Here is a 13035-nt window from a genome sequence, read left to right on the forward strand (position 1 = left end):
AGGCTGGTCGACGATGCAAGCTATAGCAGAAGCTCTCAGGTCCTGGGCACGTGACCCTAAATGTCGATTTCGCGCTAACAAAATAATCGCGTTGCTCGCCTCACCCCCCATCGTCCATCCATCCCTCTCATCTCAATTCGTCTCGGTTTCTTTAGTAATTGTTTCCCGTTGCTCCCAGTATGTCCGCCCTCACTCGTGTTTTCTGGCGGACCAGCCGTACCGCCCTGCGCTTCCAGCCCTCGACGAACCCCGTACAGCAAGCTCTCGGTGCTCAGGGTGGAAGTCGATATGTCGGAGCCGTGAGGAACTACGCCGCCATGTTCGAGCGCACCAAGCCGCATTGCAACATTGGTAAGAAGCAATGGGCAATCGTTGGGGGAAAGTATATACTGATTCAGTGCTTATTAGGTACGATTGGACATGTTGATCACGGAAAGGTCTTACTCCTCCTCGCATAAGCCCTAATTCGCCATTGACTCTCATAGACCACCCTCACCGCTGCCATCACCAAGCGCCAGGCCGAAAAGGGCATGGCAAACTTCCTCGCATACGGTGCCATTGACAAAGCTCCCGAAGAGCGGAAGCGTGGTATCACTATCGCCACCGCTCACATCGAGTACGAGACCGAAGCCCGCCATTACTCCCACGTCGACTGCCCCGGTCACGCCGATTACATCAAGAACATGATTACGGGTGCGGCGAACATGGACGGCAGTATCATCGTGGTGGCGGCTTCGGATGGCCAGATGTAGGGAGACATACACCGCGCATACCGTATCCATGCTGATCTGGTATAGGCCTCAAACCCGAGAGCATCTGCTCCTTGCGCGGCAGGTCGGTGTCCAGAAACTGGTCGTTTTCGTCAACAAGGTCGATGTGATTGAAGACAAGGAGATGTTGGAGCTTGTGGAGATGGAAATGAGGGAGCTCCTCTCCTCCTACGGATTCGAGGGCGACGAAACTCCCATTATCATGGGCTCCGCTCTCTGCGCGCTGGAGGGCCGAAACCCAGAAATAGGCGAGCAGAAAATCGACGAACTCCTCAAGGCCGTCGACGAATGGATCCCACAACCCGTGCGTGTGACGGACAAGCCCTTCCTCATGTCCGTCGAGGACGTCTTCTCCATCGCTGGACGTGGTACCGTCGTGTCTGGTCGTGTCGAGCGCGGTGTCCTAAAGAGGGACTCTGATATCGAACTGGTCGGAAAGGGTGTTGCTCCCATAAAGACAAAGGTCACCGACATCGAGACCTTCAAGAAGTCTGTGGCCGAGGCAATTGCTGGCGATAACGTTGGCATCCTAGTCCGAGGCATCAAGCGTGAAGATGTCAAGCGTGGTATGGTTCTGGCCATGCCGGGCACTACCAAGGCCGCCTCCAAGTTCTTGGTGTCCATGTATGTCCTCACCAAAGACGAGGGTGGCCGTCACACTGGGTTTCATGAGAACTACGGACCTCAGCTCTACGTGCGGACTGCCGACGAAGCCGCCAAGCTGTTCTGGCCTGAAGGCACTGAGAACGCTGCGGACAAGATGGCCATGCCCGGTGACAACGTCGAAATGGTGGCCCAACTCCATGCACCACTTGTGGTCGAGCCTGGTCAGCGATTTAACATTCGTGAGGGTGGTCGGTAAGTCTAAACCCACGTTACATACATCCGCCCCATCACCTACTTACATCTACCTCAGGACTGTCGCAACCGGCCTAGTCACACGCTTGCTCGATTAAACATACCCCATCTCCCGTTCTCTACCTCACGTGTAAGATGTTGAATATACGGCTTTCCCGGCGTCACCCTCCTCCCACTCTACTGTCGATTGTACATTAGACTACCTTGGCCCGGATTTGTACAAAATGATGATGATCCTCCTCAGCTCCACTCCTCTTCCCCTCCTGTTGTTCAATGCTGTATTTTACTGGGGGCATGGATCTAGAGTAGGTCTGGGGAAAGCCAAGAGGCTGTTTGGCATCTACAAACTGTGTCTCACGAAAAGATAGGAAAAAAATCATAATGAATACCTAAGCTTGGGTCCTGTTGGTGGTGTGGTGGTATGAAGTGACGACGAGGTAGCTACGTGATGACGTATGCGATGTTTAACAAGTCTATCTCTGCGGTTCGATTAGGGAGTATTTGCAACAATTGCAACTACACGGTGTGCATGCCACGATATACGTGTGGTGAGGTACGCCACAGCTAACAAATCTCAACCTCTGCGGTTCGATCGGGAAGTACTTGCAACAAATGCAACTACGCGTTGTCCACACCGCCTAACCCTCTACGTCTCACAAAAAGGTATCTCTACGGTTCGATCCGGGACTTTTCCCAACGCAAGGAGCAATTTGTCAAGTTAGCCTACTTGGCGTAGACAGAGTGGCTTCCAATCCAGAGACCCTGCCGTGTTTCGATTTCAGCTCCGTTCTGCTGGTTCGTCCTGCCAGCTACGCGTCGTCGGTCCACCAGGGGTAACAAGGCGTCTAAGAAATGCTGTTTCCTATGATTCAATCGGAGAGTATTTGCGACACCTGCAACGACGCGTCGTCCGCGCCGCTTGGTATGTACAAAGCGTCCAACTAAAACCCCCATCTCTACGGTTCGATCTGCAAGAATTTGCAAACTTCCAACCCCTGGGTATCTTCCGCCCCCCCCCCCCGGGGGCCCCCCCTTCCCCTTTTTTTTTTTTTTTTCCAGAGCAGCGAAGTCAAGTCTACCACGAGCCCATTCTATCCAGCACGCTTTGTGGCTACGCATCTTGGTTGGTACGCAGCGTCTCCAAAAAAAAAAAAAAAGCTCGACTGATCCGAGTTCAATCGCGACGTATTTCTCCCAAAGAACCCAAATACAGTGCAGGAACCATCGCGGGCAGCAGGTACCCCCCGCCCGTGTCTAACCAAAAACTGGCATATCTACAGCAGCCACAAGGGCATAAGTTTCCGCGCGCACACACTGTTTCGTCGCCGCAGGGCTTCCCGAATCTTTTGCGCACACTCGACACACCGCTGTGAGGAGGAGCCCGGCTGGGAAGCAACGAAGTAGGGTCAAGAGGCGGTCGGTCTGGTTCGCACTGCGTGAGGCTTGGCGTTGCGCGTGGCGTTTTTGAGATTTTATTGGGAAAGAGGGGGAGGGGTTAGCTCCAAGCAGCGGTAGCCGGATGTGCCCGGACTTATGGGTTGTCTCTGGACGGTCAGATCCAGAAGAAATCGCAAACAAAGCGAGAGGGTAGTTGGAAAGGGCGATGTCGTCACGGAGGAGGATTAGCAACCGTCATTTGGGGGTGGGAGGGGGGGAGAAATTCTTCATTTGCTGATAAATCTGTTTTCATTCAGTCGTCAGTACTCGTACATTTTACTCAGATCATCTATCTTATATCCAACCCATTTTTCTACGGGACACACTACGACATCAGCATCTTAACCTGCTCCGCACTCATCCTCGAATTCGAATTCGAGGCTCTGGGCTTCAGGGGCGGTCTGTTGTTGCTCGCCGCTCCTTTTGCCGCATTCCCTCCCCCTGTCGCTTTGGCACCAGCACCGCTCCCTCCAGCCGTAGACCCCTTCTTCGCAGCCGCCATCCCCACCCCCGGCGCACTCGCCCTCCTCGCTCCCGCACTCGGTCTCGCCGCTCCTATCCTCGGCTGCGCAGCCCCTACCTCCACCCCGGCCTCGGCCTCAATCTTCTTCACCGCGCGCGAGATGGACATGCTATACGCGCCGAACCACTCGCCCCAGCTCTGCCCTCCCTCCCCTGCCTCTCCACCGCCGCCAGCATCCGGTCCACTCTTCCTCCCCGGCGGGGCAGTCCTCGCAGTAGACTGAGTCGGGCCAGTCTTCGCCGCATTCTCCCTTCTCGAGTCCAGGAACGAGCGCGCCACATTCTGCGCGGCCCCGATCCCGCTCTGAATCGTGCGTACGTCGTCGATGCTGACGGAGGGGGGGAGAGGGATGCGATACGATCCCGTCAGCGTAACGCTCCGATCGTTCGCGGAACTAGCGTTACGTGTGGTTCTAGGGCGGGGGTCGGACGCGCTTGGTATGCTCCCCCTCGGGATATCCTCGACATCCTCATCCTGGCTCTGCACCCGCGACGCGGAAGGGCGGGGCCGTGGTGCTCGGGACGTGGTGGAGAGGGTCGCGAGGTCGAGGCGGGCGAGGGCGAGTTCGGACTCGAGGCGTTCGAGTTCTGCGGTTTCGGGTGCGTCGATGCCAGCGTCTGCTTCTGCGTCTGCTTCTTTGTCGATACCGGTGGAGGGGAGCGCCGGGGTAGAACCTTTTCGTCCTTTGCCACGCCGGCGTGGACTTTTCGGGTTTCCTGTCTTGCCGGTGGTGTAGAGTTCCTCGACCTTCGCTTCTAAGCCCCTCACGCGGGATTTCAGCGCTTCGAGCTCGTTGCCGACGGCTGCTTCTTCTGCTTTTGGTGCGGCGGTGGTAGTATCGGTTGGGAGGGGGTCTTTGTTAAGTTTACGAGGTTTACGGCGCCGATTTGGGCCTGTGGCGTCTGTTGATTTGGGGTCTATTGGCTTGGTGGTTGGGAGTTTGGATGAAGAGGGTGTGGAGGTTGGAGGAAGCATGACGCCGCCCTCAGCCTCGTGGTCTGGGTTTAAGAGCTTTTTGGGGCGAGGTCTTTGCGTTTGGGGTGTGGTGGGAGAGGAGGTAGAAGGGAGGCGGGTGGCGGAGGGTTTCGAGGTCATTGGAGATTAATCTGAGTTGGATATAGAGCGGGTAGAGTCCATTGGAATTACCAGAAAGAAGTACCCTGAATATGACAGTTGAAGAAAGGTTGAAGATTGAGCGAAAGAAAGGGAAAGGACGATTACCAGGTGTTTCGTGACGTTCGCAGGAAGTTGGTCGGAGCTGGGATGTGGAGTGGAACAAGCTTGTGAGCTGCAGCTTGACGTGACGTTGGGGTACAGGGACAAGGATGTGGCGCTAGACTGCATCAGGGAAGCTTGACCTTGGATATATTTGACAATGCATCGAAGCACTCCAAGCATCGGTAAAAACTATACAACGACAGAAGTCCAAACGCTGTGCTTTGGGTAAACGCATCACCCATCCCTATGCCTACCAATCTACGCACTTACCAAATCCAATGTAGATACACCGCTACCACACCTCAGGGCAGATCAACCAAATGCAATCCAAAACCCATCACCTGCTTATGTATTCTGACCCCCCTAACCCCATATCCAAAGGATAGACAATGAACGATCTCCCCGGAGACTCTCCTGCCCTCTCTCTTCTCGGCTTTTGAAGTCGTCGCGAATGAGAGTAGAGGATCTTCCCCCTAAATCCCGGCTTATTAGCGAAGAACCAAACGCTAAAAATGCGCCCCTCGCATGCGTACACCTGTCTGCCACTGCTTGGGGTGCCTCAAAGCATTTACAGGAATCCGAACGAGCCAGAAATCCTTCGCCTTGGACTATGGAAAATCGTGGAAGCACCCCAAACAGCGGCAAACAGGTGTGTCCCGCGCTGTGTTACGAATACTCATATTCCTTCACAGGTTTTACAGATCTTCTTCTTTCACATGATGCTCATCCTTCGTGGCGATGAAGTAGTCCACGCTCTGGCCGTCCCAAGACACCGCGTCCGTTCCGCTCTCGTACCGCTTCTCCCGGAACAGTCTGGCCGCGTTTTGCTGCTGGTTCCAGGCGCCTTGTCGGCCTGCACCGAAGGATTCTAGGCTAATCACCTGCGCACCGTCTTTCAAGTCGAGGAACTTGAAGAGAAGCTCGCCGTTGAGCCTCTCGCCGAAGACTTTGTTGTTGACTAGCACGACGTCTGCAACGCGCAGCACGTCATCAATCTCCGGAGATTCGAGAAAACTGCCGTGGAGTAAGTGGATTGGGCCGATGGAGAGGCCCCATAGCCTTGCGCGTGCCTGGAGCTCTTTCGCCTGCTCTGAGGCAAACTTGGCGGGCGTGTCTAGGATCTCAATGCCCCAGCTCTGCGCGCCGGTTTGGAGCGCAGCCTGGATTACTACATTGCCCACACCAGAGCCGAGATCGACAAAGATGGAGGAGGAATTGAGGTGGGTTTGTCTGAAAATGGTGTTCACGAATGAGGGCATAAGTTCGCCATAGGTGGTCGCCTTATCTTTTACTTTCTTAAGGCGGTGAGCGTGAGGGGAGACGATGCGCTGGTAGACTTGACTGAAGATGTGCTTGACCAGGGACGGCGGCAGGGCATGCTTGCTATCGAGGGTTTTGGATATGGTGGAGTCGGCGAGCGAGGCGCGGATGTGGGCGTTGAAATTATCGAGAGCTTTGCAGTAATCCGAGGGCGACTTCTTGGCCACAGCACGCTTCAGGAGGCGTACTACGCCGGAGTCATCGTCCCGAAAGACGAGAGACTGCGCCTCAGGCAGGTAGGTAAGGCATATTTCGTCGATAGTGTATTCGATGTCCTTGATCGGGTCATATCCCGTTGGGTCGCGGGGTATTACTGTTTCGAAGCTGGAATAACATCAGTCTCCGCATAGCTACTCCGGCTACACATAGTTGAGAATAGCCAACACACCGTTCGCGTGGAGACGTGCTTGGATACTGCAGCTCCACCACAAACCTGTCCTCGTCCCCTGTCTCCGTCTTGAACGCCGCCTTGTACTCCTTCCCATGCTCACCCGTGGTCATATCCACCCCATGTATTATGTCCAGCTTTTCGCCATTGTTCTCGGTATCTCGTAGCCTCCTCTTCATATCTGGCTCCAGCATCCGCCTTGAGTCCGGCTCAATCGAGCTGCTCGTCTTGTGCCTCTTCCTCGAGCCTTTGGCACTCTCCTCTTCAGACTCGTCGCTCGACGCAAACATCGGTGGGGGCGTCGAGGTCTTGCGCTTGCGATGCGGGTGTTGTACAGCGAGAAAATCCGACTTCTGAGAAGTTTTCGCAGGTGGCGCATGGCCATTTGAGTAGCCATTATGCGGCTTCTTCTGGGCCTTCTCCGCCTTCCTGTGAGCCTGGGAAAAGGAGGCGGGGGACTTCGAGGTGGGTTTCGGGTTATGCGCTGGTGAAGGGGCTTTTGGAAGGTCTTTCTGCTCCTTAACCCTCGTGATAGTGCGGATTCGGGGTTCTTTCTTCTTATTGCCAAACATAGTGACCAAGTGTGCGTAGCTGGGCGGTGGTAAGTATGTCGTATGTGTAAAGCATATGGTATAGTGGTTTAAGGGCGTGCGTGGAGTGCCCAGTATGTTAAGGATAGAAAGGTGGTGACATGGCAGAGAGAGAGGTGCTAGACTCGAAACCAAAAGGCTCCACCTTGAGAGCGCGTGCCGGCGTAAGGCACAATTGCGCAGGGCAGGCACCAACCCGCCACCCCTGGAAGCCGCGATGGCGGGCGGGATTCTTGCAGCAGTGCCTTGGCGCAACTACATCCTCACGTCACTTTATCACGGAATTGCAGTCAAAACGTGCATGCGCTCCTCATTTCCTACAGAACCACGCGTGCACCTGTCTGCCGCTGTTTGGTGTACTTCAGAAAATTTTCAGGAAACGGAATGAGATAGAAGCCATCCACTTTGGACTATGTGGAAACTTGTTGAAGCACTTCATGCAGTGGCAGACATGTGTACACACAGGCAGAGTACTTGATGAGTGTGCTACTTTTTGCATGCCCAGCGTGGGGACATCTCTGAATAGAATATTGCGTCTCAAAAACCTGCCAAGGCCCCTGATCTGATAGGTGGTAGACAAACGATATTTTGGCTACAGTGACAGGTCGTTTACCGCTGCATGAGGGGCCTCGTAGTATTTTCAGCCTTCTGAGTAAGAGTGAAGTTCGGTATTTTGGACCCCTAGTGAACTCGTGAGGCTACCGCAGACAGCGCCAACATGGTGTACGCAGATAGGGAGTGTTACCGCTGCCCCCGGTTTCGATTAGTACGTTTGGAGCCCCACAGACAGTGGGAGGAACGTGTACGGATATCTATGGCAAAGTAGTGTACGAAGTACCTCAACCACGGTACGGGCCTGTCGAAATTCTAAATATGTTCATCTAGAAGGTACACGCACTCTTGCGTCGAAGCAGTTCCACCAAACATACCGCGTACTTCATTGGGTCACTTGCGGTCATCGAAAATCACCATGCGTCAAAAAATTAAGGAGCAAAATGCTTTAAACTACGGTAGCCTAACTAATCGTACACCCATCTCCAATTTCAACTCATGCCCTCAGGCGCCTTCCACTCAGCCTCCTCCCATTACTTTTCATCGTCCAAGATGTGTACTGCGCAAGCGCGAAAAGTGGTATCATGACAAAAGGAAATCCTCCTCTACTTAGGAGATGAAGCCGTCCCATGCAAGCGGGTGCGTTTCCATCGTGGCGAAAGGAACCATGGCGTCCATCACAAACAATGCGGATTTGGCACCGTCGGAAAAGTTTTGGGGTATCGAGTGGTTTAGACGGAGCCCTGGAGGACAGGGTTTTGCTTGCCCATTGTGGTGTGGTAGGGGTCGGAAGATGGCAAGGCACCGTTAACACCTCCGTTGGTAGCACCAGTGTTGAAAGCGTTGTCGAGTTGGCCGCCGAAGCCGTTGGAGTTGGAGTTCTCGTAGCCACCATTGCCGACGGTGCGATTCTGGGTAAGGCCACCAGCGCCATATTCGTTACCAGCACCGGCACCGATTCCAGCACCAGCACCAGCGACGGTACCGCGCTTCCTGGAGACAGCACCCGTCTTTGGAAGGTTGCTGGTCTCCTTGGCGGAGCCGATGCTGAAGACAGGCGACTCCCACTTGTCACCCTTGCGGGCGAGCTGCTTGAACTCCGTAGCCTTTGTAGAAATACCGCCGGGAAGGGAGATGTTCTTGAAGATGGAGTCTTCCTGGGTGACAGCCACATTGACGTGCTTGTCAGCCGTCTTCGCTTCAACCTCCTCCTTCTTCTGCTTGCCCTGCAGGATCTTCTTATTGGCAGCAGATACGTAGCGCTGGTAGATGTTCTGAACGTTCTCCGGATCAGGGTTGCGCTTGGCTTCAGCAACGGCAGCGTCGGCTTCGGTCTTCACATCGTAGATAAGACCGTCCAGTTGGTGGATGTTGTCCTTGATCTGCTTCTCCAGAACCTTCTGGATCACCGGGCGCATGACCTTGAGAAGAAGTGGCTTGAAGAGGCCAAAGAGAAGCTTGTGCTTGGATTGCTTAAGCTTGATATTAAGATTTTTAACTTCAACGTTAACCTTATTGACCTTGAAGAAGTGAGCCGTATCAGTCTTGTCGGCGGTCTCCATCTCGACCTTGAAGCTGAAGCCGTTGCCGCCCATGAAGACGTCGCAGACACCAGTGTCGGTGATGGATGGGAAGCCCTCCTTCTTCTTGACGTAGTAAGAGACATCTTTAAGGTCCATCTGGACGCCAGATACTGACAGCATAACCTTGTTTTTGTTCTTATTGGAGATCTTCTTGCGGCCCCAGCGCCAGTAGTTGTCACTGCTCAACTCCAGGACATTGGGTGCAAGGTTGTCGCCCTCAATGACCAAGTTCTCGACGATGGCATCCATCATAGGATCGGAGTACTCAATGCGAGGGATAGGGACATAGCGGATGTTCTCAAAGATACCAGGAATGATGACCTCAGTCAGGTCCTTAATGAGATGAGGCTTGAAGGTGGGCTTGCCGTTCTCGTCATTGCCGAGATGCTGGAAGAGGGTTTGGAGGCTATTGCCAAAAGCCTTGTTCTGCGGGTCATTGTCGAATTCTTGACCGAAGTACTTGAACTCGTCTACAATTCGGTCGGTGTGGCCGCGGTAGCGCTCGCGGAGGAGGAAGTGGCCGTGATCGTAGAGCTCATTCCACTCATCAGTGGACCTGTCCTCCATGATGTAGCCCTGCTGCTTCAAGCACTTTCGGATATAGGTGTCGAGTTGCTTGAACCAGTTCTTGAGCTCAGGGTCCTTCTCGGCATCACGGTAGATTTGGTTGATGGAATCGAAGAGATCATCGGAGGAAGTGTTGTTCGCAAAGCGTTCGATGAGAGTCTTGAATTCAATCAGCATTGAATGGTTATCGGAAACAAAGCCTAAAAAAATACCTTCAAGTCAGCCTCAGCTAATTGCAAGCTGTCATCAGTATGAGCACCTTTCACGGTTCCTTTGCCCTGTTGAGCAAGGTTCTTGGAGTGACCAGTGTACTCCTCAGCGAGGCGCAAAAGAGTATCAACGGCACGGAGATCTGGTATCTATTAGTAAAAGTACTCATTTCGAGCGTTGTGTACACTCACAATCCTGGTGACCTTGAATCTCGACGACCATCTTCTTCAGACGCCAGATGGTCTGTTCACGGCGCTCCTTTGGCATCTTGCTCCTGAGGTAGTTGTTGGTGCGTTCACGCTGTTCGCGGAGCTTGTCCTTCTTCTCATCCGGGACATTGTCAGAAGCTTGGTTCCTGAGCTCCCCAGCGGCGGCATTCGCGTTCAGACCAGAAGAACCTCCGTTCTGAGCCTCGGACTGTGCAAGTTCAGCCGCATCAGCGGGGTCGCGAGATCCATCGGGATGACCAGCCTGAGTGACATCGCCAGCGGCCTTCTGGGCGTCGCCCTTGCTGAATGGGACCCTGGACTTGAGCTGACCAGTGAGGTTATCCCTGGACAGGTCCGGCACTTCGTGCCAGGTGTTATCGGCGGCAGGGCGATCTATCTGGGAAAGCTGTTCTTCGCCCGGGTTGACCTTGTTGGCAGCTTTCTGTGCACCATCGCCAGCAATGTCTCGGAGGAGAATGGTAGCGTCGCTCACTGAGACCCGTTAGTCACCGAAGCAATCTGAGGACTCAGTTATACGTACGGAGCTTCCTGAACTGTCCGTTGGAGATTATCAGCGTGCCGAGTGTGCGCAGACCCTCGAGTGCCTCATTACCGTGTTGTTTGGCAGTCTCCTTGTCGACGGGTGCGCCAGGAACAGCAGCGTTGCCGCCGGTTAGTTGCTGGGTCTGCCAGATGAAGTCTTGGAGGAGGTTGCCGTCGTTCTTGGTGAGGAGCAGGATCTTGGCCTTCTCAATGACGTCCCGTAGGTCGCCGACGAGCTGTTGGCCTTCTGTGGAGAGCTTTTTCGACGGGGACGCAAGCGCCTTGGATGAAAGGGCGCTGTTTAGTGCGACGTCGATTTGCTTGTTTGATGGAACCTTGCCATTGGCGAAGGCAGAGTAGATGCCGTACAGCTGGAGCTTAGCATTGACGTCCTTCTCCTTCTGCTGTTGGTTCGTGGGAACGTTGACGGCCTTTGACGCCATGATTGAGCAATGCGGCGTAGTGTGTTGTGGTGTGGTGATAGTGTTGGGGCTGCGGATTCTGATATTAGGCTACTACTGGGGTATCATAAACGGAAACGCAAAAAGTAGTGGTGAGGTGTGTGAGGAGGAGAGCACAGCTGGCGGCGGGGCCACGCTTTATTGTGACGGAAGGGCGCGTTGTTACGCATGCCAGGCCCGAATTGTTGGTGAGCGCTGTGGCGCCACAGCACAACAACGAGGACGTCATCTGGGCCTCAGCATCGGCTGGCCACAGCGTCTCCTCCATCTCTCCACCCACAACCAAGGTCGACGAGTCCGCGTGCGGCTAGGCCCACAGGCCACTTGGATGCGACGACGCGCCTTTGACGTCGGCACAGGCAGCTTGGCCCTGCTCCCCGCCGCCCTAAGGGGGGCCCGATCAGCAGCACCAGCTCTGGACCGCCCGCATTGAGCAGCGCCTTGCCAGAAGGGTGAATTGCCCTGGAGGCATGACGCGTGCGACGTGGAGAGGCCCAGGCTGCGAGACGAGGGCGATGGCGATGTTCGCAATGCTCCAGAGGATCTCCGGCAGGAGCCGACACACCCTAGACGTCATCATTATTCGAGCCGCACGCCAATCTCCCAGCATCACTTCGCAGCCAGCAGTCCACGTCTGGACAGCCGTTTCCGTGCACCAGCGTCCTCCGCGTTCCATTGCTGCAAGCTGCGCAGCAAACCTGCAGCGATGTGGCGACATCAATTGCGGACGGTCCACAGGCAGGGAGCGGCTGTTTGCTCCGCGGCAAGCCACAACGTCGTCGGTGGGAGGCCGCACACGCTAGCGGGCCTAGCGGTCCAGGAGCTGCCCAGGACTCCGCATCATGCATCGCTATCGACGGTCAGGATTCGCTTGCTCTTTGATGACGATGCCAGACCACAACCTCGGAATACTCTCCTTTTGAGAACTCGCTGTTCGTTTACCGCTGTTGCTACGAGATGGCGCCACAGCGCTGTTCACATGAAATCGGCCACGATCGACTGCGTCTACGGGACTTGACGCTGTTTCTGGCAGCTGCATGCACCAGAAATTGATACCACGGGTACAGGCAGCTACATTGCAGGCCTGGACACGTCCAGACAATCAAATAACGCCCCGAGTGCCCGAGCCACAACACCAAGCGCCACACGAGCCATGATCGATTGCCAAAGTCGCTACTGCTCTCGCGTCTTCCGCAAACAACCCGCGGGAGGGTCTGCATCTGTCTGTCACATGGGCAATTCATTGACCTTCATCACTCCAATCACCGCTAACCACGATCCGTCGGGTGTGGCTTTTCCCGCTCTGATCAACCCCTCAAAAATCAAGTTTCCCATGCTGCTCGAGTCAGGGCATATGTGCAAAATCCCATGCTAGCTCGCGTGATATGCATCAGTCCACGCCACATGTCCCCATATATTTCCTTGTAATTTCTTTTGAGCATGCACGGCGCGCAATGGCCGCTGTTGGACCGCTCTCCTGCACACAGATAAGACTCGCACCACAGACTGCTAGCCGACCTGTCAAATATGTACCTAGGGAATTTACCCCAGGTCAGCCCGATGCCACGGGTGCGGGAGTACGCAGATACTCAGCTCAAGGTACTTTTCCACGAAGATTATGGGTCGAGCATCCTCAGCCAGGTTACCATGGAACATCCACACAATCAATCTCTCAATCTGTTTGCTCCACCCAAACTGTCTTTGGCGTGGTCAATTGGTCAAATTAGCTGTGGTGTAAATGTAGGTATGGGCAACTAGACTTCGTATCAACTTCATTGTGCTGTATGTCAAGTACGACATGATAAT

The 13035-nt window shown here is 54.5% G+C and overlaps 4 protein-coding genes across 4 annotated transcripts; 1 reads left to right on the top strand and 3 right to left on the bottom strand.

The window, feature by feature from the left end:
• Positions 1-112: 112 nt before the first annotated feature.
• On the top strand, positions 113-2076 carry BDZ99DRAFT_449225 (translation elongation factor Tu). Its single transcript, XM_033718106.1, has 5 exons — positions 113-351; positions 409-437; positions 486-748; positions 798-1628; positions 1687-2076. The coding sequence occupies exons 1-5, from the start codon at positions 180-182 to the stop codon at positions 1724-1726; spliced, it is 1335 nt and encodes a 444-aa protein (XP_033573427.1). The 5' UTR covers positions 113-179; the 3' UTR covers positions 1727-2076.
• Positions 2077-3282: 1206 nt separating this feature from the next.
• Positions 3283-4852, bottom strand: BDZ99DRAFT_466034 (uncharacterized protein). Its single transcript, XM_033720680.1, has one exon. The coding sequence runs from the start codon at positions 4681-4683 to the stop codon at positions 3391-3393; it is 1293 nt and encodes a 430-aa protein (XP_033573428.1). The 5' UTR covers positions 4684-4852; the 3' UTR covers positions 3283-3390.
• Positions 4853-5501: 649 nt separating this feature from the next.
• BDZ99DRAFT_394216 (DOT1-domain-containing protein) lies at positions 5502-6693 on the bottom strand (the record flags this gene model as incomplete). The annotated part of the gene is made up of 2 exons (XM_033715878.1): positions 5502-6450; positions 6515-6693. 2 exons carry the CDS (start codon positions 6691-6693, stop codon positions 5502-5504), a joined length of 1128 nt encoding a protein of 375 aa, XP_033573429.1.
• A 1442-nt stretch (positions 6694-8135) lies between these two features.
• On the bottom strand, positions 8136-11321 carry BDZ99DRAFT_466036 (uncharacterized protein). Its single transcript, XM_033720681.1, has 4 exons — positions 10767-11321; positions 10208-10717; positions 10019-10158; positions 8136-9965 (listed from the first exon to the last, which is right to left on the bottom strand). The coding sequence occupies exons 1-4, from the start codon at positions 11209-11211 to the stop codon at positions 8388-8390; spliced, it is 2673 nt and encodes an 890-aa protein (XP_033573430.1). The 5' UTR covers positions 11212-11321; the 3' UTR covers positions 8136-8387.
• Positions 11322-13035: the final 1714 nt, after the last annotated feature.

The sequence above is a fragment of the Mytilinidion resinicola genome (assembly GCF_010093595.1).
Source record: "Mytilinidion resinicola strain CBS 304.34 unplaced genomic scaffold BDZ99scaffold_16, whole genome shotgun sequence".
Classification (NCBI taxonomy): domain Eukaryota; kingdom Fungi; phylum Ascomycota; class Dothideomycetes; order Mytilinidiales; family Mytilinidiaceae; genus Mytilinidion; species Mytilinidion resinicola.

What these genes read in the sequence shown, in the direction of transcription:
- BDZ99DRAFT_449225 (XM_033718106.1), top strand. Translation starts at nt 180, where the DNA reads ATGTCCGCCCTCACTCGTGTTTTCTGGCGGACCAGCCGTACCGCCCTG. An exon ending in CAAGCCGCATTGCAACATTG is followed by an intron (nt 352 to 408) that starts GTAAGAAGCAAT and finishes AGTGCTTATTAG; the next exon opens with GTACGATTGGACATGTTGAT. An exon ending in GCGGCTTCGGATGGCCAGAT is followed by an intron (nt 749 to 797) that starts GTAGGGAGACAT and finishes GATCTGGTATAG; the next exon opens with GCCTCAAACCCGAGAGCATC.
- BDZ99DRAFT_466034 (XM_033720680.1), bottom strand. Translation starts at nt 4,683, where the DNA reads ATGACCTCGAAACCCTCCGCCACCCGCCTCCCTTCTACCTCCTCTCCC.
- BDZ99DRAFT_466036 (XM_033720681.1), bottom strand. Translation starts at nt 11,211, where the DNA reads ATGGCGTCAAAGGCCGTCAACGTTCCCACGAACCAACAGCAGAAGGAG. An exon ending in GATTCAAGGTCACCAGGATT is followed by an intron (nt 10,159 to 10,207) that starts GTGAGTGTACAC and finishes AATAGATACCAG; the next exon opens with ATCTCCGTGCCGTTGATACT. An exon ending in TAGCTGAGGCTGACTTGAAG is followed by an intron (nt 9,966 to 10,018) that starts GTATTTTTTTAG and finishes ATTGAATTCAAG; the next exon opens with ACTCTCATCGAACGCTTTGC.